This window comes from Sardina pilchardus, chromosome 16, assembly GCF_963854185.1.
Source record: "Sardina pilchardus chromosome 16, fSarPil1.1, whole genome shotgun sequence".
Classification (NCBI taxonomy): Eukaryota; Metazoa; Chordata; class Actinopteri; order Clupeiformes; family Clupeidae; genus Sardina; species Sardina pilchardus.
In genome coordinates this window covers 27173421-27198420 of record NC_085009.1, presented here as the reverse complement: position 1 = coordinate 27198420, position 25000 = coordinate 27173421, and the positions used below count along the sequence as shown (strand labels likewise).

The 25000-nt window shown below is 43.9% G+C and overlaps 1 protein-coding gene across 3 annotated transcripts in view; it reads right to left on the bottom strand.

Moving 5' to 3' along the window:
• Nucleotides 1-25000, bottom strand: part of LOC134059780 (protein NLRC5-like) — a 139693-nt gene that overhangs the window by 1905 nt on the left and 112788 nt on the right. For all 3 annotated transcript variants that reach the window (XM_062516282.1, XM_062516281.1, XM_062516283.1), the window contains 4 exons: nucleotides 24102-24275; nucleotides 21615-21788; nucleotides 8680-8853; nucleotides 3578-3751 (listed from right to left, as the gene is read on the bottom strand). In XM_062516282.1, the coding sequence (XP_062372266.1) occupies nucleotides 3578-3751; nucleotides 8680-8853; nucleotides 21615-21788; nucleotides 24102-24275 (696 nt within the window). The remainder of the gene's footprint in view (nucleotides 1-3577; nucleotides 3752-8679; nucleotides 8854-21614; nucleotides 21789-24101; nucleotides 24276-25000) is intronic.

Genomic DNA, 25000 nt, shown 5'->3' with positions numbered 1-25000 from the left:
TCTCACAGTAAGTTTTCAGTCGAGTTCACTCAACGATAGCCAATGGGAACACATCTACCACAGTGCCTCATTGGTGACTATGGACAAGTGTTAGGATAGGCACACACAGATTAGACACAACACTGTCATTTCCACATCCCATCCACCAGAGGGGGCGCGTTGGCTCACCTCGGTGTACCTCAGGGCCTACTCAGGGGCTCATTAAACTAATAAAGCAGCTCAGGTGTGGAATGGCGGGAGGTCTCGGCGTGTTGGACGTGTTCCTGAGGACTCAGCGGCTGGGTGAGTCTTGGACAGTGGGACTAGGCCTCGACGGACGTGTGTAGGACTTATTGGGACTGTGCGACATCGACTACCCCCCCCTTTTGTGAACTTCGCGGGATCAGCGCTTGGGCTGGTCGGCTATGGGGCCTGTTAGCTTGGGTTGGCCGGAACTCGAGGTAAGCTGGTGGAGGCCTGCCTCTCTGGTCCCTTTTCCATCCACGATTAGCTTCCTACCCACTGACTGACACGACCATATGCTACACTTAGGTTAGGGACCCATGGCAGGTAGTATCACAATTAGGTAATTTCCCCTAGACTAGACTGTAGCCGGTGGCTGGGAGTACGGTAGTGCGTGGTAGCGTTTCGGTACTTCTACTGCGGTGGGTATTCCCTAACACAAGTGCTCACCTCACCAGATTCATCAAAGGTGCTGAATGCACAAGGTCTAGAGCATTAACCGACTACAGTACATAGCACACACCACATACATTGTACACACATAACATTACATTACATTACATTACATTATATTTGGCTGATGCTTTTTAACCAAAGCAACTTACAACATGGTAAAAACATTTAAGCTTTTAAGAGCAATTCTAACAGCAAATTAAAAACCACAAAAAGTGCATCAATGAGTGTAATAAGTATTGTACATCATTGAGCGCACACACAAACTACATAGGCCCAATCCCAATGTCAGCCCTAAAGACTAAGAACTAAAGACTCACAGACTTAATTGATCTCAGGTGCTAAGTGAGTGAGTGTGTGAGGCCACATAGGCTCAGATAGGTATTTGGGATTGGGACAGCACTTCACGAGATCACATGTACCTTGGCGATGTTTACTAACAAAGACGTTGCTAACATTTGCACCATGCACGTGTGTCGTGCGTGCTGTTGTTTACCTTCATTTCTGGATTTATCTATGATCTCCGCGGTAAACGTCACAACACTTTGAACTGTGGGTAATTCCCTTAGGTTAAGTCTGCACCGATGCAGACTCACGGAAAGGGCTCGGTAAGTCTGTACTCAAACCCTCCCGCCCGTTGTAATTCGACATTGGGACAGCCCTAAACCCTTACGAATTTCGCGAGAACGCGCACCAAAGTCCGTGAGTTCGTGAGTCCGGACATTGGGATTGGGCCATAGATGCACTCTACATACAAGCTACATACTAGCTACAAACACTGACAGTGCTCACATTTGACTATGAGACACACACACACACACACACGTTTACAAATTAATAGGACATCACTCATGAGTACTTCTTCAAACTTCAAACTTTCGCCCCAGTTCAGTACAGATTCATGTGTTGAGCGGGTCATTCCTGTATTTTCCCAAAATAACTGTTAAAGTATGTGTGTACTATAGACTATCAAATATTGCTGTCAATTTGAATATTAAATCATATAAAGTGGACATGGGTGTCGTAAAAAAAGAGAAGGCAGGGAAGTAAGAAGTGTTTTAAAAGAATAGTTCGGAATTTTGGACATACAGTAGCACCTAAGTTTTTTATCGTGTTTAACCCTTAAGTTGCAGCATTCCCCTTTGCTAACGCTGATTCTGAGCTAACGCATTTCAACGGTAACATCCAAAACAGTCTTACTCACTCCACAGCACACCCGAGACAAATAAATGACAACGTCAGACTATCGATGTACATGTCCGTGTTGATAGAATAATTTTAGAAATAAAACTAATCTTGCAACTCAATGATTTATACAATTTTGAGGGACTGTTTTCTCAATATCAATCCGCTACTGTCATACAGGGAACAAAGTAGGCTATTGCAATGCGATGCAAGGTTAGTTTTATTTCTAACATTGTTCTATCAACACAGACATGTGCATCGATAGTCTGATATTATAATTTATTTGTTTCGGGTGTTCTGTGGAGTGGATTAAGACTGTTTTCAGTGGAAGGCTGGATGTTACCGTTGACTTGTGTTATCTCGGCACCAGATTAGCACGACAACTTATATTAAGGAAGGGCAGAAATTCACCGAAAATGGTCTCCACCGACCTATATCACCCCGACTAAGTTGGAAATGAGGTCCTATGTCCAAAATTCCGAACTATTCCTTTAATATAGATGTGTTTAAAAAATATATATTTTTTTTTTTTCATTTAGTACATCACTCATCAGTACAGTACTGTACATTGACTTTCACCCCAGCTCAGAATAGATGAAGGAAAGGTTGGAGTGACAGCACTCCTCAGTCTTTTTAACTTTCTTAAAATCTCCCCACGCCCCAGTTCAGTTTAGATTAAGGTGTATTTCAACAACGTGCATCATCGTGCACAGTGTTGTGCCTGAACGCGTTCATTGAACGAAAGTTCATGAACTCGTTCATAATTTTGGTGAACATGAACTGAACGAACTGTATTTCTGCCTGATGAACGACACTGTGAACGCGTTCATTCTGGTGTCTGTGAACGTCACGTTCGCTCTTTTTTATTTTCGTTAGGTTTAGGCAAAAAACACATCGTTGATAGCACTAAACTGTTGCCCAACCATTGCGTGCGCTTCTTTGTCTATGCCAGATTCTATGTCTGAATTCATATTTCCAGAATTTTTCCTGCTGTCGACCTATGTTTTCGTAATGTTGCCGCCACAGCTGCTAGGCCTATGCATGCAATCGCGGGAAAAAATCACACTTGATGATCAAGTGAAGTATTACGTGTAGCTTTATAAAGCGCCCTATGTAAGTGAACAGTTCCATCTCTCACGCTGCAGCTAATGGAGCAAGATATCCTCCTCCCGGTGTAAAACTACACTCTTCTGAGCGCGGCCGCATTTCTGCCCAGCGAACCAAAGCCCAATTAATGGAAATTCTACTTTAGATGTGAACAAACGGAGACCGTATACATTTCGCATGCTTCATGTCTGAATTTCCGCTACCGTCAGAAATGCGGCAAGCATTATAGCAGAATGTGCGTAAAACCTGTCTAAAATGGCTATTTCATGTTAAACTAATGAAATATTTGCTGGCTGTGGCAGCAAATTTGAAAGAGTATAGGTCGCAACATATTGAAAAAAATGAACTGAACTAGTTCATTTTTTGGAGCTGTGAACGTCGTTCATAATTTGGAATTATTAGGCCTAACTATGAACTGAACTAGTTCATTTTAAAATTTGTGAACGATGAACTGAACTAGTTCATGTAGGAAGTGAACTTTCCCAACACTGATCGTGCATACGTGCATCACATGTGAATAAGTCAACACTTGTGTAAAAAGAGCACAACAATTAACTGTCTCTGTCAAATTCCCTGATAGCAACTCAGTATTTGATCTTGTGATACTCACCTAAGTTTCTCCAGTTTACAGTTGGGATCCTCCAGAACAGAAGAAAGATGCTTCACTCCTGAGTCTCCTGCTTTATTCAAACCCAGCCTCAGCTCTCTCATGTGTGAGGGGTTTGATCTCAGTGCTGATGCAAGAGCTCTGAAGCCTTCCTCTCCAATACTGCAGTCTGACAGGCTGTAGAGAGAAGTTGAACAAATGCTTATTCTTCAATTCCTTTTGACAATCAAATCTTACTGTAGCCTATAAATCTAGACGCACCCTAGCGGCCAAAAATATTTTTGCCTAGCGGGATGGTCTAGGGTCGCACCGTTGAGGACAAGCATGCGCTAGACTCGAGTTCAGCCTAGCCAATCAGAACGCTCTATCTGTGTACGGAGTCCTTGAGTAGGGTTGCAAAATTCCGGGAATTTTCAAAGTTGGAAACTTTCCATGGGAATTAACGGGAATATACGGGAATTAACGGGAATAAATGGGAATTAATGGGAATAAACTGGAAATGTTGTATCTGGCAAGACAAAGACCTTAATGTACTTGGAAAAAAAACATCTTTCAGCATAATGTTAGTTAAAACAACCTGATGTAGTGCAAATTCAGTTGAATTTCTACCCTGCACACAGGTCGATTACATGCACACAACAATCAACATAGGCTACTAGACATATAGGAAACCTAATTTTCCCGGTGAAAATGTCATTGCAAACATTATCTCATGTGGGAATAACTGGTGGGAAACTGGGGGAAGTTTGCGAAAAGAGTCGCCCAGTTCTTGGCGTGTCATCACTGTTGTCCTCATGCAAATGGAAGAACGTAATTTTGCATCTCTAATGGGATGGTTAATAATCATATGGTCATATTAGGCTACTGGTCTGATTTAGCTTGGCACTTTCTAAAATAATCACAATTTGTGAGGTTTGGGGTCATACATGAATGTAATGTCGGTATTTTTTGGCCAACCGAGGCTTAAAATAAGTTCATTAAACATTTTTGTAACAAGTTGAGTTCAGCCAGTGTTCACGGCAGTCTTGGCTAGCTAATGTAAGCTGCTAGTAAAAAGCAAAATTCCCGTAAATTCCCATTAATTCCCTAATTTCATGTAATTCCATAAAAGTTTCCCATTTTGAATATTTCCAAAATTACCCAGCTTAACTTCCCATGGGAAATTTCCAGAAAGTTTCTGGAAATTTACCGGAAATTTTCCGCCCCTTTGCAACCCTATCCTTGAGCCCGCCTTAGCTCACCGGCTTCCGATAAGACGCCAGGGGGCTGGACCATGCGTCCTCGTTCGACGAGTTGGGTTTGAATTGAGACCGCATATCGCACAACCATAGAGAAAAACAAAAGATGGATGAGGCTAACGAAGCGTGCTCGTTTGAATCGGCTTTGGAAGAGTTAGACTTGGGCTTTTCTTTGAAGTGTGAGCAGAAAGAAGCACTCAAGTCATTCGTTTTAAAGAAGGATGTATTTGCTGTTTTGCCGACCGGCTACGATTGGTCACAAATGCTGGCCTATTACGTGCAGAGGCAGTTTGAAGGACAACTGTTCATCCCACCCACAGGCTTCAACTCTGTGAATGGTCCGACCCCAGACTATACATTTCTGTGTAGTTTGGCTTGCCAGGCTAATCTTACTGTGCAATTTCAAATAATATCTGTGTAAATATCTGTGTAAATATGTGTGCAAAATGGTGAGCACAGAGAAGTGTCTGTGGTAAAAATACCAGGGGAAATGTTTTTATTCCTGACTTCACCAGTCTCCTTCAGAGAACAGAGGTCACATCCATAACCATAAGTTCTCTTTCAGTCGAGTTCACTCAACAATAACCAATGGGAGCTACCACAGTGCCTCATTAGTGACTAGAGACAAGTGCTCACCTTACCAGATTCATCAAGGGCGCTGAATGCACAAGGTCTAGATTATAAACCGACTACATAGCACAAGCTACATACACTCACATCTGACTGGCGCACACACACACACACACACACACACACACACACACACACACACACACACACACACACACACACACAGTTCAAGAGCAGCAGCTCAGTAGCTGGGGACTCATTTTGATGGAGCACAGCTGAGAGAGCACTGCCACAGGCTTCCAGTACTCACATGTGAGACTGTTCAGAGTGCCCAAACACAGTGGTGAATGCAGGCCTGTACATAACACAAAGAGAGTGCTGATGAGTGTTTAGATCCAGCCGTGGCAGGTTTGCGTAGCGTCAGCTCAGAGGAGAGGCACAGCTGAAGTTGGAGAGCTTAGTCACGTCACCTATTTCCAATGGGTGGAGCACGTGTGGTATGGGGAGCCATCTGAGTGTGTTGGACATACAGTGAGCATTCTGATGAGATCAGAGTCTAGTTGCAGCGGATCTGTGGCTTGTGTAAAATAAATGTATAAAATTTGGAACGAAGCATGCTGCCAAGAGACTTTGAAAACAAAAAAGAGCCAAACCTTGTGTGAATAAAATGTGAGAGATACCCAAGCACAAGGAAGGGTCAGGGAGTTTTGGCCAATGATATAACTTTGAAGTATTTGAATTTTTTATGTTTAAAATGTAATCATTTTTAAATGTAAGCCTGTGTAAGGTATGTGGTGGCTGCAGGTGCACAGGATGTTCATATAACCACACGAGGGTAGGCTGTCTGCAAAGCTCACTCAAGAAAAACAACAAAAGAACACATTGTCAAGGTGCTCAGAGATATCTGAGTGGAACAATACCCAGAAAAGCAAATGTCAATGTGGCTGATCAGTATGTGTAGGGGTCATGGCAAGGTAAATCATCTGACTGTCAAAAGAAAAAAACAGTTCACACCAGAATCGGGTGAAGTGTTGGAGTCTTAGGGAAAGGAGTATAAAAGAGAGCACAAAGATAAGTTCGGGGGCTTTTTCGAGATGTAGCGACAGAGTTGGAAGCGGGCTGCTGGGACCTGGTGGGGGGTGGTCACGCAGGGTCGCTTCTTAGTTACCATGGGAAGAAGACAGAAAAACTTTCGTTTTTCACTTTATTTGAACCATTTTTCCTGTTGGATTTTTGTGCTTTTTTGGTTGTTGCTTTTGAACCTGCATTGTGATCAGGTTGTTAACCTTTAGTCAGTGGGCTTTTCTTTGTTCTTTTATTTTGTATTCCAGTCCTATTTTTATACCTTATTACCTTTTACTTGTATTGAATTTTTACTTTACTATTACATTTATTGGAACCAAAAACAAAATAAAAACAGCTTCCAGTGGGGAAGAGAAAGACATTCTTTTGGTCCGAGTCTCCATCTTAAGGGGTTATTTCCCCTCCCGGTGTGTATGAAGTAATGAGTGTGAGAGTGTTTGTGTGTTTAGAGTAGGGACAGGTTTCATTGTGTGGGTTAGGGAGAGTTAGGCCTTGACGTTCCTAGCATCCTTAGGCCAAAAGTGTAAGCTAGATGAATAGACTTTCACTTGAAATGAACAGTGGGACTCCCAGATGTAGGGAAGGAGCACTCACCTAATGCGCTGTACACTAGATATCACCTCCACTAGCCAGTGGGAGAGGTGCTGTACACTAGATATCACCTCCTCTAGCCAGTGGGAGAGGTGCTGTACACTAGATATATCACCTCCACTAGCCAGTGGGAGAGGTGCTGTACACTATATCACCTCCACTAGCCAGTGGGAGAGGTGCTGTACACTAGATATCACCTCCTCTAGCCAGTGGGAGAGGTGCTGTACACTAGATATCACCTCCTCTAGCCAGTGGGAGAGGTGCAGTATACTAGAGATTTATCACCTCCTCTAGCCAGTGGGAGAGGTGCTGTACACTAGATATCACCTCCTCTAGCCAGTGGGAGAGGTGCTGTACACTAGATATCACCTCCTCTAGCCAGTGGGAGAGGTGCTGTACACTAGATATCACCTCCTCTAGCCAGTGGGAGAGGTGTTGTACACTAGATATCACCTCCACTAGCCAGTGGGAGAGGTGCTGTACACTATATCACCTCCACTAGTCAGTGGGAGAGTCATTGCTTTGATAGGGCATGGACCACTGCCTAAGCCCCATAGCAGATGAACAACGAGGCTACTCAGTCTTTTGTAGGGGGTGCGCTTGTTCAGTGTAGGCACACAGTGCTCTCACCAAGGAGTTTGTGTAGTCAGAGCTCCTCTGGCTAAGAGGCAGCTACTCCAAAGGGCTGAGGTCAGCATTTTAGGTAGAAGGGGTCAGGATGTCAAGGCCAGTGAAAAGTGCAGTTTAGAGGGAGAGTGTTTGAGCTCAATCATGTCTAGAGGCTCAAAGGGGCAGCAGCAGGGGCTGTTAGCAGCACTGTGAAGCCCCACGGGGGCATTAATGCTGTTGAAGGGGGCCTGAGGGGCAGAGCGCCCTTTAGGACACAGAACACCAGGGGATGTGGGGAATGACCCGGTCAGACTCATATGGACCCAAGTGTGGTATGAGCACTGGAAACAACTTTTTCAAAAATCACTATCAAATTTACTGACAGCAACTCAGTGATTGGTGTTTTGAAACTCACTCTAGATTAGGCAGAGAGATAAGAAGGGTTTAAAGGGATAATCCGGAGTGAAATGCACTTTAGATAAATTTTTCGGACTATTGGGAGTACATACGTTGAGTTGACACCAAAAGCATGTCATTCGGATGTATTTTGACAAAGTTCGAGTTCACCGTTTTTAGCCAAAACTCGTTAGCCTGAAGGTGACGCGGGCATGTCCTTTCGCCGCTACAAAACGCTATTTTTATACCTCTTCTACTGTTCCAACCAACACTACACTTACGTGGTAGTGAGTAGAGGGTCCCTAAAGCCAAACCGAAGTATCCCCACGTCTTTATGTGGTCTGATAGAGAGTCCAGAATGAATTTAATCGAGTCCGTACCTTTCCGGAAATGTTAATAAAGTGTTGTTAAAACGTTGCTAGCTGCAGCAGCGACATTTCCGGAATGTACTCCCAATAGTCCGAAAAATTGATCTAAAGTGCATTTCACTCCGGATTATCCCTTTCAAGTAATGTCAACCGATTTCATGTGACTGAGCAAAAATGTGTGTTTTTGTGTGAGAAAAGGAGTAAAACAAATATCTGAGAGCAACTCAGTATTTGGTCTTGTGATACTCACTTAAGGTCCTCCAGGTTACAGTTGGGATCCTCCAGAAGAGAAGAAAGATGCTTCACGCCTGAGTCTCCTGCTTTACTCCCACTCAGCCACAGCTTTCTCAAGTGTGAGGGGTTTGATCTCAGTGCTGATGCAAGAGCTCTGAAACCTTCTTCTCCAATACTGCAGTCATTCAGGCTGTAGAGAGAAGAAGAAATACTTCATATTCATTTCCATAACAATCAAATAGTACTTTAATTATCTGTTAAATAAGGCCCCTCTAGCCAGTGGGAGAGGTGCTGTACACTAGATATCACCTCCTCTAGCCAGTGGGAGAGGTGCTGTACACTAGATATCACCTCCTCTAGCCAGTGGGAGAGGTGCTGTACACTAGATATCACCTCCTCTAGCCAGTGGGAGAGGTGCTGTATAGATATCACCTCCTCTAGCCAGTGGGAGAGGTGCTGTACACTAGATATCACCTCCTCTAGCCAGTGGGAGAGGTGCTGTACACTAGATATCACCTCCTCTAGCCAGTGGGAGAGGTGCTGTACACTAGATATCACCTCCTCTAGCCAGTGGGAGAGGTGCTGTACACTAGATATCACCTCCTCTAGCCAGTGGGAGAGGTGCTGAACACTAGATATCACTTCCTCTAGCCAGTGGGAGAGTCGTTGCTTTGATAGTGCATGCCCACTACCTGGACCCTGTAGCAGCTGAACAACTATTCGGTCTTTTGTAGTGGGTGCGTTTGTTCGGTGTAGGCACCCAGTGCTCTCACCAAGAAGTTTGTGTAGACAGAGCTCCTCAGGATGGGTGTTTGGTTAAAGGCGGCTACTACAGCAAATCAGTATTTGGTCTTGTGATACGCACTCTAGTTCCTCCAGTTTACAGTTGGGATTCTCCAGAGGAGAAGAAAGACGCTTCACTCCTGAGTCTACAGCTTTATTCCCACTCAGCATCAGCTCTCTCACGTGTGAGGGGTTTGATCTCAGTGCTGTGTGTGTGTGTGTGTGTGTGTGTGTGTGTGTGTGTGTGATGTCCCCCTGTGGCCAGGCCTTCTCCTGTCACTGCACAGGCATGGCTGGGCGTGGTTAGGCCTTATTGACTGCCTATGTGTTTGGGGTGGGGCAGAGCCATATAAAGAGAGAGTTGCGACAACCCGGGTACAGAAAATTCGGTTTGTGACGTGGTTCGTGTAACTTCAAGTAGTTCAAATAGTTCCCGGAAGCGATTTTGACTGTTCGTTAGAATCATAAAATAACCGTCTCTTACTGTCTGTTAACGAGTGTTCGATCCTAACTTCCGGGAACTATTGTTGAGAAAATATGGAACATTAGCGTCAATGGAGTTGTCGCAACTCTCTCTTTATATGGCTCTGGGGTGGGGCTATAGAACGGGTTCCTTGGGTGCCTCTCATTATGCCTCCTCGATCCTCGATGCTCGATCCTCGAGGGGCGTTCCCACTGATCTATAACTAACACTGGATAGACTATCCCATTGTTCCCACCCCATCATTCTTTATGTAGATCAGTGAGGATCGAGGCATCGAGGAGCGAGGGAGGACGTATAAACACTGCATGAAACGCACCCCCTATCTCTCTCTTTGGGCACTTCTGTTCCTTAGCAGGCAGCCATTTTGATTTTCTCACACTTGTAGACAAGAGAGGGAGAGGGCTAGAGACACAAGTACTTCATCTTGCTTCTCACATCCTCTTTCCTGGCATCCATACCAGTGGCGGTTGCTGCTCATTGGAACAGGGGAAGCTCTGATAAAAATGGTCAACTATTAAATTAATATTATTGCTGCTATATTGTTATTTGAGGGGGAAATATATCCTAAAACAGAATAGACCCAACAGTAGCCTATAGACGAATCCGGCGCTGGATTCGTCAGATACGTACCTGTTCTGAGACATTGCAGCTGGCTTGGTTAGATTAGAACTAAGCTTACATTTTACCAGTTCACTTTGGGGGGTTAAATATGCTATTTGGTAGCCTTTATAGTACGTGACTATTCTACGTTCATATGCCTTGCTGTTTTATTTGGAATCTCCCATGGTGGGAAATGCTATCACCTCCACTAGTCAGTGGGAGAGTCATTGCTTTGATAGGGCATGGACCACTGCCTAAGCCCCATAGCAGATGAACAACGAGGCTACTCAGTCTTTTGTAGGGGGTGCGCTTGTTCAGTGTAGGCACACAGTGCTCTCACCAAGGAGTTTGTGTAGTCAGAGCTCCTCTGGCTAAGAGGCAGCTACTCCAAAGGGCTGAGGTCAGCATTTTAGGTAGAAGGGGTCAGGATGTCAAGGCCAGTGAAAAGTGCAGTTTAGAGGGAGAGTGTTTGAGCTCAATCATGTCTAGAGGCTCAAAGGGGCAGCAGCAGGGGCTGTTAGCAGCACTGTGAAGCCCCACGGGGGCATTAATGCTGTTGAAGGGGGCCTGAGGGGCAGAGCGCCCTTTAGGACACAGAACACCAGGGGATGTGGGGAATGACCCGGTCAGACTCATATGGACCCAAGTGTGGTATGAGCACTGGAAACAACTTTTTCAAAAATCACTATCAAATTTACTGACAGCAACTCAGTGATTGGTGTTTTGAAACTCACTCTAGATTAGGCAGAGAGATAAGAAGGGTTTAAAGGGATAATCCGGAGTGAAATGCACTTTAGATAAATTTTTCGGACTATTGGGAGTACATACGTTGAGTTGACACCAAAAGCATGTCATTCGGATGTATTTTGACAAAGTTCGAGTTCACCGTTTTTAGCCAAAACTCGTTAGCCTGAAGGTGACGCGGGCATGTCCTTTCGCCGCTACAAAACGCTATTTTTATACCTCTTCTACTGTTCCAACCAACACTACACTTACGTGGTAGTGAGTAGAGGGTCCCTAAAGCCAAACCGAAGTATCCCCACGTCTTTATGTGGTCTGATAGAGAGTCCAGAATGAATTTAATCGAGTCCGTACCTTTCCGGAAATGTTAATAAAGTGTTGTTAAACCGTTGCTAGAGGTGCTGAACACTAGATATCACTTCCTCTAGCCAGTGGGAGAGGTGCTGAACACTAGATATCACTTCCTCTAGCCAGTGGGAGAGTCGTTGCTTTGATAGTGCATGCCCACTACCTGGACCCTGTAGCAGCTGAACAACTATTCGGTCTTTTGTAGTGGGTGCGTTTGTTCGGTGTAGGCACCCAGTGCTCTCACCAAGAAGTTTGTGTAGACAGAGCTCCTCAGGATGGGTGTTTGGTTAAAGGCGGCTACTACAGCAAATCAGTATTTGGTCTTGTGATACGCACTCTAGTTCCTCCAGTTTACAGTTGGGATTCTCCAGAGGAGAAGAAAGACGCTTCACTCCTGAGTCTACAGCTTTATTCCCACTCAGCATCAGCTCTCTCACGTGTGAGGGGTTTGATCTCAGTGCTGTGTGTGTGTGTGTGTGTGTGTGTGTGTGTGTGTGTGTGATGTCCCCCTGTGGCCAGGCCTTCTCCTGTCACTGCACAGGCATGGCTGGGCGTGGTTAGGCCTTATTGACTGCCTATGTGTTTGGGGTGGGGCAGAGCCATATAAAGAGAGAGTTGCGACAACCCGGGTACAGAAAATTCGGTTTGTGACGTGGTTCGTGTAACTTCAAGTAGTTCAAATAGTTCCCGGAAGCGATTTTGACTGTTCGTTAGAATCATAAAATAACCGTCTTTTACTGTCTGTTAACGAGTGTTCGATCCTAACTTCCGGGAACTATTGTTGAGAAAATATGGAACATTAGCGTCAATGGAGTTGTCGCAACTCTCTCTTTATATGGCTCTGGGGTGGGGCTATAGAACGGGTTCCTTGGGTGCCTCTCATTATGCCTCCTCGATCCTCGATGCTCGATCCTCGAGGGGCGTTCCCACTGATCTATAACTAACACTGGATAGACTATCCCATTGTTCCCACCCCATCATTCTTTATGTAGATCAGTGAGGATCGAGGCATCGAGGAGCGAGGGAGGACGTATAAACACTGCATGAAACGCACCCCCTATCTCTCTCTTTGGGCACTTCTGTTCCTTAGCAGGCAGCCATTTTGATTTTCTCACACTTGTAGACAAGAGAGGGAGAGGGCTAGAGACACAAGTACTTCATCTTGCTTCTCACATCCTCTTTCCTGGCATCCATACCAGTGGCGGTTGCTGCTCATTGGAACAGGGGAAGCTCTGATAAAAATGGTCAACTATTAAATTAATATTATTGCTGCTATATTGTTATTTGAGGGGGAAATATATCCTAAAACAGAATAGACCCAACAGTAGCCTATAGACGAATCCGGCGCTGGATTCGTCAGATACGTACCTGTTCTGAGACATTGCAGCTGGCTTGGTTAGATTAGAACTAAGCTTACATTTTACCAGTTCACTTTGGGGGGTTAAATATGCTATTTGGTAGCCTTTATAGTACGTGACTATTCTACGTTCATATGCCTTGCTGTTTTATTTGGAATCTCCCATGGTGGGAAATGCTATCAAATAGCTTATAAAATTCAAGTAAACATTAGCAATTCAGCCAAGCAACACAGTTATTATAGCGAGCTATGTGGCTAGCTTACAACTTAGCCTAAATACACAACTGAAACAAATGCAAATCACGAACTCTGTAACTCCACATTACGGTTTTATTGATAGGATATGTTGTGTACAACATGCAATAGAATTATTAAAATTTGAGCCTTGCCTCTCGAGTTCACCTGCCAACCCTGTAAGATTCCGTAACTTTCACGCATCCCTGAACTTGAAACCAGAGCCCGTCTCTGTTGAAACTTCCTGTGCAATCGCGAAATATGCTTGTCAATCAAAAAAAATGACGGTTCCTCCAATCATCATACAGAAGCTCGGCATCCGAGCCATCCCACTGTCCCATTCACCCCCAGAGAGGCCGGGCTTCCCTGGATATGACGATATTGCGGCGTTTATCCAATAGGTGCGTTTGACTTGACGAAAATCTGCGCAGATCTGACTTGATGTGATGCATGCTGGGTTAAACAGAGTGCATACTGGGACAGACGAAATGCAAACTGGTTAGAAATCATGTCCGACTTCTTGCAGTCTAGGGATGTCACGAGAACCGATACTTGCGATACCTCTCGATTCTAAAATGAAAAAACACCGGCGATGCCTATTTTTTTGGAGCACCGTAAGCACCGACGCCAGCATAAGCATCGGTGCTGCGACTCTTCCGGAACTGATGGGGGCAATACAGTGTTTCCCTTATCGACTAATTTGTGGCCATGCGCCACAGATTCAGCACCGGCCGCCACATATTGCGTTTCGTTACTTTTTTATTTATTTATCTATTTTTTAACGCTATTGAAAAACACGCAACATTCGTTAAGCTGAATTTCCTTTCCCTGCTCTCCCTCTCTGTCACTCACGCGTCTGTCTCTCATGCACACACACACAGCCTCTCCCCTCCGTGCACACAGCGTCTGTCTCCATGAAAACCAACCAGGTCATTTCTGGAAGCGTGGTCGTACTGATGCACCTGACGCTGCCCGGGTGGAAGTATAGCATATAGTTCTTCCACAACTTTTGTAGACTATGCGTGCAACTTTACCAAACAGTAGAAGTAGACTCGTTCTCCTTGGCCCGCTCTCGTGCGTGCTCAATGGACACCCGCCCACGACATGCACATTTAATCCAAATAAAACATTCACAATCGTGAACGCAATGACGTACAGAAGACGACTAGCTAAATTGCTATTTAAAATCCGGTTAGCATCATTAGCAGGCTATGGTGCAGTATTTGATTAAAACTCTTGCGTTCAAGTTGACATCTCAGTACCAATGTTTTTCAACTCCAAGACTTAAAAGGGCATGTCCCAAGGAGAAAAAGTAGCTTACCTTGAAAACACATGTGGGGAAACTGAACAGTCCAACCAGTAGAGTATGATAGCTTAGCCTGCTACTTTGTTTACAATATTTTGAGGCTTCAACCAGACAGCTGAATTTAAGAGGTGGAGTTGTAATAATATGAATAGTAGGCTATAATCTGCATAAAGTTTGCTGTTATGAAGATCAGAAATGTCAGTATAGAATGTATAAATAGTTACAGAATGTGTGTGTGTTTCAAATAAAGACTTTACATCTTGTAAAAAAATCACATTATATGAAAGCAGAGCGATAAAAAGGCAATGCAAGTTGTTGGTTTTTATACAATCCATTAGAAAAGTGATTTAATTAATTATGTGTAAGCCTATGTGATATGCTCGCAATTGGATACTGTATTCTGTTATGCTCTGTATGTTATTGAAATTATATTTCAGTATTCTGCAAATATTTCAATAGAGAAATTCATTAAGTACATGGGATTTTAGAAAATCTTTTTTTTTAACATAGTATCGAATTTGGCATCGAGAATCGTGTAATTTTACTAGTATTGGCACCGACTACTGATTTTTTGGTATCGTGACACCCCTATTGCAGTCGCGGTGGGAGTTACCCCCGTGGCATCATGTCACATGTCTATACAAGATCTCGGGAGACTGCGTCTTAGCTCAGCCAGCGCAGTTCAGCGCATTTCGTTTTTAAGCAACTGCGCTGGCCAAAACCCACCCCAATGACGTCAGTTCAAAGTTGTGATAGGGCCGTTTGGAAGAATCTCCCCATGACGAGTATGACAGGTGTCTCGTTCTGCCTCCTTACCCAAGACACTAGAGCGGACCAAGACGGATCAGTTCAACTGCACTAATAGGCCAGTCAATCTAGCTCAAAAAAGGGCCAAAACTTAAACTAATTGCAATAGTAATGGTTCATACTTTTTATTGATCCTTAAACCCTCCTGCATCACATATTAAAAATCTACCCATTTATATTTAGTGGAACATACTTTTATTCAAGGTCAAAGGTAGTAATTTCCAATGCATTTTGCCATTGAGATTTACTACATGTGAAATGGGTAAAATTTTAAACTATAGATATCAAATTGAAACTTTCACAGTTGTTTACTCACATTAAGGCAAAGATTTTTTGTATTGCAAGTTTTCTGAAATGTGATGTTTAGATATGCAAATGAGACCAGTTTTGCTTAAATATGCAGTAATTTGCATATATTTCTAGAAAACTAAATCTGAACAATAGATACAGTCAACTTCAAAATAATTGCTGAATTTTGCTTCTATATTGTATACCAAAAGCCTATGCAAAGGGAATATTTGATATCACTTCATATCACCTCAGAAATGAGGAAATCAAGTCCAGTCAAAATCAATGCGTTTCAATGGAAGTACATTGTAGAACAAATGATTGTCAATGATATTGTATGATGGAAGTATCTCAGTGCATGCCAACTCACTTGATATGTTGTCTAAAGGTCAATATCTTCCTTATGTGACTTGGCATGTGACATGAGATACTTCCATCATACCATATCATTGAAAATCATTTGTTTTATAATGTACTTCCATTGAAACGCATTGATTTTGACTTGACTTGATTTCTTCATTTCTGAGGTGATATGAAGTAATATCTAATATTCCCTTTGCATAGGCTTTTGGTATCCAATATAGAAGCAAAATGCAGCAATTATTTTGAAGCTGACTGTACCTATTGTTCAGATTTAGTTTTCTAGAAATATATGCAAATTATTGCATATTTAGGTAAAACTGGTCTCATTTGCATATCTAAACATCACATTTCAGAAAACTTGCAATACAAAAAATCTTTGCCTTAATGTGAGTAAACAACTGTGAAAGTTTCAATTTGATATCTATAGTTTAAAATTTTACCCATTTCACCAGTAGTAAATCCCAATGGCAAAATGCATTGGAAATTGCTACCTTTGACATTGAAAAAAGTATGTTCCACTAAATATAAACGGGTAGATTTTTGATATGTTAATTAGATATGCCTATGGATCACAAAAAACTTGGAATGATTACTATTGCAATTAGTTATGGGTTATTGGAGTTATTTGTGGGCAGGTCAGTTGTTCAACTTCTTCGCGCAACAGGAACAACAGGGGCAAGGCTGCAGCGAGCGACAAAGGAGCTGGCAGAGGAGGCAGAGAAAGCAAGCTACTGGCTGTGGTTACGGAGGAAGGACAGCAGATGGGGACAGACACCCCAATAGGGTCAGATGCAGGGAGTGGCGGGGAGACGTCCCTAGGTAGCCACTTGCCCCCCCACCTGGAGATGTACTGGCTAGGGGGCGAAACATCAGTGAAAGGTGGTACCAGCTGACGACCCTTCATCTGACCCAAAGTGCACTGGAGGAGGTGCGACAGGCTTAAGGCCAAGCAGGAAATACCATCTTAACCTGTGTATAAAACTGATACATCTGGACGACCAGTGACTACTGTGAAAGAGCAGTTGGAAGCCAGGGAAGACTGGCGGACATCCGGGAGAGACCGGAGGACAGCGGGAGAGACTGCACCAGGAGTGGGCGGTTAGTCACCCTACCCACTGGTTCCCCAAGTGGGAGCCATCCTTTACTGACTACGAAAACAAATAAGAGAAAACAACCCGAAGGCCCTCCGAGAGGCGGGGTGGAAGAAGGGCCTACCAGGACGGATGAAACGGTAACGAACGGAACGGATAAAGGTAACGAGAAGTTCCTCCGGACGTGCAGTTGTGGGTGGCAAAAAGTGACTTCGCTCAGAGGTTTGCATATCCATCAAGGAAAGACAAAGTGTAGCAGGCAGCCCGGACAGCACAATCGCAGTGCTTCGGCACATCAGACGAAAGGGACCCACAGCCAGGGAGAAAACCATAGTGCAGCAGGACCCGACAGTGCAGGAAGGGCAGCAGCAGAGGAAGGTGGACAAGAGATGGAAGGAACAACCCTGGACGGAAGACACACTGTCCCCACTTCAGCCACACAGACAGTAAGCCATCCCAAGCAACTAGATCAGCGCGGCAGGATCAAGTGGCCAAAGGCGAACGAACGGGAGGAGTGGAGCAGACTTGACAGAGATCTGAGTAGCATCTTGGAGCATGCCTTGCGAGGCAAAGTTGAGGACAAGCTAAGGGCACTCAGTAACATCTGCTATCAGGAGTGCAAAGAGAGGTTTGGAGAAAGCATTCTCAAGCGAGCCACAGCTCCGATCCAGAAAGGACGAAGGGAGAAGCACATAGAGGAGCTGCTATGCAACAGACGCCAGCTACGTAAGAGGTGGAGGAAAGCAATCACAGAAGAAAAACCAGGTCTGAAGCTTCTGTGGGATGAGCTCAAACAAAAGCTTGCTAAACTTCGCCGCGTAGACCGGATTAGGAGGCGGAGAAAGAGAAAGGAGAAGGAGAGGAAAGCCTTTTTCAAGGACCCCTTCAGGTATGCTAGACAGCTGCTTGACGAGAAGCGAAGTGGAAAGCTGGACATCTCCAAGGAAGAGTTGGAGCAGTATGTAAAAAAGCAGTACACCGATGCAGCCAGAAAGACACCACTTGGCTCCCCAGGCTACATACCACGTCCATCACCACCAAGCAGTGCCTTTGACATCTCCCCACCTAGGCAGAGTGAGATTGCAGAGGTCCTCAAGAAAGCGAGATCAGCCTCAGCCCCCGGACCCAATGGGCTTTCCTATACGTTTTTCAAGAATTGTCCACAGGTGACAGCAATCTTGTGGAAGCTCATGCGGGTTGTTTGGAAGAAAGGCACTATCCCAGCTGAGTGGCAACAGGCTGTGGGTGTTTTCATCCCTAAAGAGCTGAATTCCACTACCATCAACCAATTCAGAAGCATTGCGTTACTGAATGTGGAAGGGAAGCTTTTCTTCTCAGTTCTTGCAAGGAGGATGACCAACTTCTTGATGAACAATGAGTACATCGACACAACTTGTCAGAAGGCAGGGATTCCAGGGTTCCCGGGGTGTATTGAACATTCAGCCATGATCTGGGAGCAGATCCAGCGAGCCAAAAGGGAACGGAGCGACCTCCATGTGGTGTGGCTTGACCTGGCCAATGCGTATGGGTCAGTCCCACACAAGCTGATTGAATTTGCACTGGAATTCTTTCATGTTCCAACATCAGTCAGCACCATCATAGCCAATTATTTCAGCAACTTCCACATGTGCTTTGCTCTGGAGGGCTCCGTGACAGGGTGGCAACAACTGGAGGTCGGCATTGCAATGGGCTGCGCAATTTCTCCCATACTTTTTGTGGCTGCATTTGAAATCATCCTTTGTGGAGCAAGGCAAGTAGTCCGAGGCGTGAAATTACCATCTGGGGACCGCCTTCCTGCCCTGAGAAGTTACATGGATGATGTGACAAGCATCCTACAGACAGCCCCATGTACAGCAAGACTCCTCAAGCGCCTTGATGAGCTCACACAGTGGGCAAGGATGAAGATAAAGCCTGCTAAGTCCCGGAGCCTTTCGATCAGGAGAGGAGTGAGGTCTGACAGGACGGTGTTCATGGCAGGTGGTGAGAGGATCCCCCTGCTAACAGAGCAGCCCATTAGAAGCCTTGGGAGAGAATACACCGCTGACCTCTCCGACAGACAAATGGGCAGGCTGGTACAAAAGCAGCTTGCACAGGGTCTGGCAAGGATTGATGGCAGCCAACTCCCAGGGAAGCTCAAGCTGTGGTGCTATCAGTTCACACTATTCCAGCGTGTGATGTGGCCGTTGAAGGTGTGCGAAGTTCCATCTACCACTGTCAGCAGGCTAGATGGCATCGCCAACACCTACATTAGGAAATGGCTAGGCCTCCCTCGTGGCTTCTCCAATGCAGGACTCTTTGGCAAGAACGTGCTTCAGCTTCCACTGAAGTCTGTGGGCCTGGGGTACAAGCAGGAGAAGGCCCGTCTGGTGTTTGAGCTGAAGGAGTCCAGAGACCACACAATAAAAGGCGCAGCAGTAGCTGTCCGGACAGGGCGCAAGTGGAGGGCCCAAGTGGAAGTTGACAAGGCCGTCAGCAGATTACAGCATCGGGAGGTTGTGGGGAGAGTCCAGGAGGGCCGGGCTGGAGTTGGCTGGGGAGAGCCAGTCAGGTACTGGTCAAAAGCCCCTAAAGAAGAGAGGAAGGGCATGATTGTGGAGGAAATTGCTCAGGTGGAGCAGGAGCACAACCTTGTGAAGGCTGTGTCCCAGGGCAAACAGGGGGCGTGGACCCGGTGGGAGGACACTGTCCACAGGGTCATTACCTGGAAGGACATCTGGCTAGCTCCACAGGCACGGCTCAGCTTCATGGTCAGGGCGGCGTATGATACCCTCCCTTGCCCAAAAAACCTGTGATGTGATACTTACAATACTTTTTCCAGTTTACAGTTGGGATCCTCCAGAACAGAAGAAAGATATTTCACTCCAGAGTCTCCTGCTTTACTCCCCTCCAGCCACAGCCCTCTCATGTGTGAGGGGTTTGATCTCAGTGCTGACACAAGAGCTATGAAGCCTTCCTCTCCAATGCTGCAGTTATCCAGGCTAGAGAGAAGTAGGAGAAATACTCCATCTTCATTTCCATAACAATCACATAGTACTCAAATTATCATGAAATAAATGAAAACAGCCTTCCAACATATTTTGCTTTAAATGTGTAACATCTAACTCAATGGCAGGAAGCATGTCCAGACGTGTTCATCACTTTCAAGATTAATTCTGAAACACTTCCATTGTATTGTCTGAATTGTGAAATGCGCTGTGTTGTGTGAACTTGCAGCGTGCTTTCTAAATGGTGCAAATATGTTGTCAAGTTGATGAAGATGTTTTCTAGAGTTGCTTGTGTTTTGTCTATTTGCAAGTGTTTTATCGATTTATTACAACTATTTATTGACATGTTTTTGACACTTGATTGAAGGGCTACTGAGGTGAAAGGACTGTGTTATTGCCATACGCCACTGTGTGCAAAGGGATATGAATATGAGACACTTTGTTTTCACTCCAGACTTCACAATACAGTATTAAGCCCTATTCGCACGGGATTAGTATTACCTGTGGACCTCCGGTCATTTTCAAATGATCGCCCCACCTCTGTGTTACTTGCAGCGCATTCGCACGGGATAAGCAAAGTCTGTAAATTACTCTATTTTCACTGACATTACACCCGGATATGTCGTATGCTAACGTCCGAAAACAACACAGAAAGTAGAAAAGATATGCAATTGCAACAGCAATCACTGAGATACAGATTCACACGGGATTAGTATTATCACCGGACGTCTGTGTTTGGCGAAATATAGTAGGTAATTTGCGGCGGAATTTTTACTTTACAAATTACAGACATGGCACATTCGCACGGGACTAAGATCTCAGACATTCTCCGCAATTATCACAAATCACCAAAGGTCCACAGGTAATACTAATCCCGTGCGAATAGGGCTTTAGCCATTAGGTGCATTGTGTATTAACTGGAGGACACTGTTTTATGCAAGTTCAATATTATTAATACCATATTAACTGCCCCTGTGTATTACATAGCTGAAGAAATGTTGCAAAATCAATGTATAAACCATGGCTAATAGTTGGGAAATTATGGTAACTCTTTACATGAATGAGTGGTGTGTGTTGTGTGGCGTGTGAGTGTGAGTGTGTGTGTGTGTGTGTGTGTGTGTGTGTGTGTGTGTGTGTGTGTGTGTGACTGAGTGACTGAGAGAGATAGAGAGAGAAGTGTTTAAAGAACCAGTAATGTTGATGAGTAATTGTGTTTTGTGTGATAAAACAGAGTAAAACAATTCACTGTTAAATTCACTGACAGCAATCAACTAAACATTAGACGTTTGATGGACGTGGAAGATCATGTCTTTATTGCATTCGTCAGTCCTAGACAAATTCAGGACGACTGCATGACGTGCAAACTAGGTATTTGGACGTCTAACCATGACCCCATTTGGACTAGGTAACCTTTTTTGGATTTTATACAGAGGTCCTGTGGATGTCAATACTGGACGTTGGTGAAAAAGATGTCGTTTGGCGTCACAGTCTGCACCTGCAATTGGACGTCCAAAATACGTTTCTTTGCGCAGTGGGAACTCAGTATTTTGTCTTGAGATACTCACTGTAGTATTTTCAGTTTACAGTTGGGATCCTCCAGAAGAGAAGAAAGATGCTTCATTCCTGAGTCTCCTGCTTTATTCTCACTCAGCATCAGATTTCCAATGTGTGAGGGGTTTGATCTCAGTGCTGATGCAAGAGCTCTGAAGCCTTCCTCTCCAATACTGCAGTTCTTCAGACTATAGAGAGAAGCAGGAGAAAAACTTCATCTTAATTTCCATAACAATCAAATAGTACTCAGTTGCCTACCTGATTATACCCAACTCATTACATTTAAGTGACACTGATTTACATTTAATTGTATTGGCTTACCGGTTAATAAATTGTTAATTCACCCATCATTCATATATTTCTTCTAGTATGCCATACTACTCTCCTATATTATTCAAGGTCAAGTTATTCATTCTATAGTCAGATTCATAGATTATAGTTTTTCATAATATTTATCACTGCTTCGCCACTTTGTTTTAATATTCAAGAAACTTTCAAACCTTTCATGGCCAATGCAATTCTCTTCCTGAGGAGCCAATTCCATCCTTACACAACATCCATTAACCTTGACACACAGCTGTTATCAAAGTTCTTTTCCTGTTTGCTGAAATATCGGTCTTGAATAATTAACATTAAAAGAGGCCACAGTGTGCAGCTGCTGTTGTTCTTCTGATGATCTCCTGGTCAGCACCTCTGCTTGGGTGTGCATTCCTCCTCCTTGTTAGCCTGGCTAATGCCTACCACTTCTCAAATGAGACGTGGTCTGGCAACCAGACATTCATCTTCTCGTATTTGAAAAAAATGCCCAGATCCATTCATTTGGCGCGACGGATGTCTATCAAATGCGTCTGTGCATGGCTTATCATCGTCTTGCTTTACCCCCTGTTCTGTGATTGGTCCCCTATCTCATGCAAAAATGATCTTTTGCATGTTTGTGATCATTTTAATGTCGTTGCAAACGGAAGTTCGAGAGGAAGGTGACAAAACTTTGCCACGCCTCCTCTTCCTATAAACCCGATGGCTTAGTCAAGGCTCACCTGCCGGTGCTACTGTAGCGTTTGTTCTCGCTCGCAACCCACCACCTCCCCGTTCCCCTTCCGTTCCCCTCCCAATTTTAAAAAGCATACTATACAAATTCTAACATTTTGACGTATATCTCACCACAGCAAGCTGACAGCTCGACATAACTTGCATGGTTGTGTAGGCCTGACTGTCCTGAAAATGGCAATATAAGAACCATGGTGGAGGTATACTTTGGGGCGGAGCAATTTACAGAAATATGTGGTGTGTGCCTTCCAGAAATAAATGGCCATTTTTATTTAGTGATGAGAAATGACTTTTTGACACTTTTTGCGCTCCATATTTGTGACACTAGCTGATCTGACCTGACTTGTTTGCGTGGTAGCACACATGACGTGCACAGATGATGATTCTCTATTATATTTTTTTACTGCATTGGAATGAACAAAGTAAAGGCAAAAAAGTGTTTATTTGTCAAACAAATTTGGATGCAATATGAGTCTTGAATTGGATACCATACAGGAGTTTGCTAGGATCTCAAAACCGTATTATGAACGTGACTTGCTTTAGAGAAACACATGATAACGTTGGATTATGAACATACCGGTAGGCTATTATGCCACACAAAAACATGGGGTAAGTGGAGCTAAATGAAGTTATTATTTTGCTGTCACTTCGTCTGTTTTATGGCCTAGAAGGTTGTATTTGGTATCTGTGGATAGCTCTAACTCTCCTCTTTCATCTGACATGCGTGCCATATCGTTCTGATAGCGCTTTCATGAGTAAATCAAACGAGAGTAATGGTAGCCGAAGCTATATGACATTATGATTTGTTTGTCACTTCGTCTGTTTTTATATCACTGGAAAGCTCTGTTTCTCCTCTTTCAATTGATATGTGTGTCGTGTGTGTGATGACGGGTGCGTGAGTAATTCAAGTGAGAGTGCTGGATGCCTGGGTGAACGCAGAGCAATATAGACTGTAAATATGATATACTTTGATGTAACTTCATGATTTTATTTTATTTTCATACTTGATCGTACGGACAAGTGTGTAGTTCGTTGGAAAGCCCCGGCTCTTTCGTCCAGTATTCGTCTCATCTCGCTGTGACAAATAATCGCGGAGCAATGTAACAGAGAAGCATGGGTGTGTTATTTGACGCACTTTGCGTCCGTCGGGCTCATAGGGTTAATCTATCCTGAACTGGGGTGAAAGTACTGATGAGTGCTGTCACCCCGACCTTTACTTAATCTATACTGAACTGGGGTGAAAGTACTGATGAGTGATATACTAGATAAAAAAAATATATAAAAATAACGCTTATTATTGAAACACTTCTCCATGCCTTCTCAAACAAATCACTGGCAGCAATTCAGTTACAAGGGGAGCCATAAAATAAATTAAATTATGTGTGATTTTCTGTGAATATCTCAAGAACCATAGGGTCTAGGATATTTGGCTCTTGTGATATAATACTACTCACTCTAGTTTCTCCAGTTTACAGTTGGGATCCTCCAAAAGAGAAGAAAGATGCTTCACTCCTGAGTCTCCTGCTTTACTCCCCTCCAGCCACAGCTCTCTCATGTGTGAGGGGTTTGATGTCAGTGCTGATGCAAGAGCTATGAAGCCTTCCTCTCCAATACTGCAGTTCTGCAAGCTGTAGAGAGAAGTAGGATAAATATCTCATCTTAACTGGACAGTCAAATATTACTGTCAAATGCACAATAATCAGTTGAATAAGGTTGTGGGTACACAGGGATGTGTCTGTGTGGTAAAAAGTGTGTGTGTTTGTGTGTGTGTGTGTGTGTGTGTGTGTGTGTGTGTGTGTGTGTGTGAATGAGAGAGAGAGAGAGAGAGAGAGAGAGAGAGAGAGAGAAGAAAAGGCAGTGAATCAGAAGTATTTCATGCAAATTTTTTTTTTTTATTAATGCACAACCTTTTCTTGTAAACTCGTCGTCATTGTAAATGAGGGAAACCTCAATGTCCTACGAGTATAAATAAAGGTTTGAAATAATTGATTCATGTGAATGAGTAAAACGTGTGTTTTTGTGTGAGAATAAAAAAGTGGAATGCCTCATCTTAATTGGACAGTCAAATATTACTGTCAAATGCACAATAATCAGTTGAATAAGGTTGTGGGTACACAGGGATGTGTCTGTGTGGTAAAAAGTGTGTGTGTGTGTGTTAGGGATGGGTATTGATACGTTTTTATCAATATCGATGGCATTATCGATTCTCCCTATCAATCCAATTCCTTATCAATTCTCTTATCGATTCCCCAAAAATGTAGGTGCACCCACATTTTTCATTGCATCGCCTTTAACGCCAAAAGGTCACCTTTTATCGCTCTCCTTTCATATAATGTAAATGATTTTTTAACAA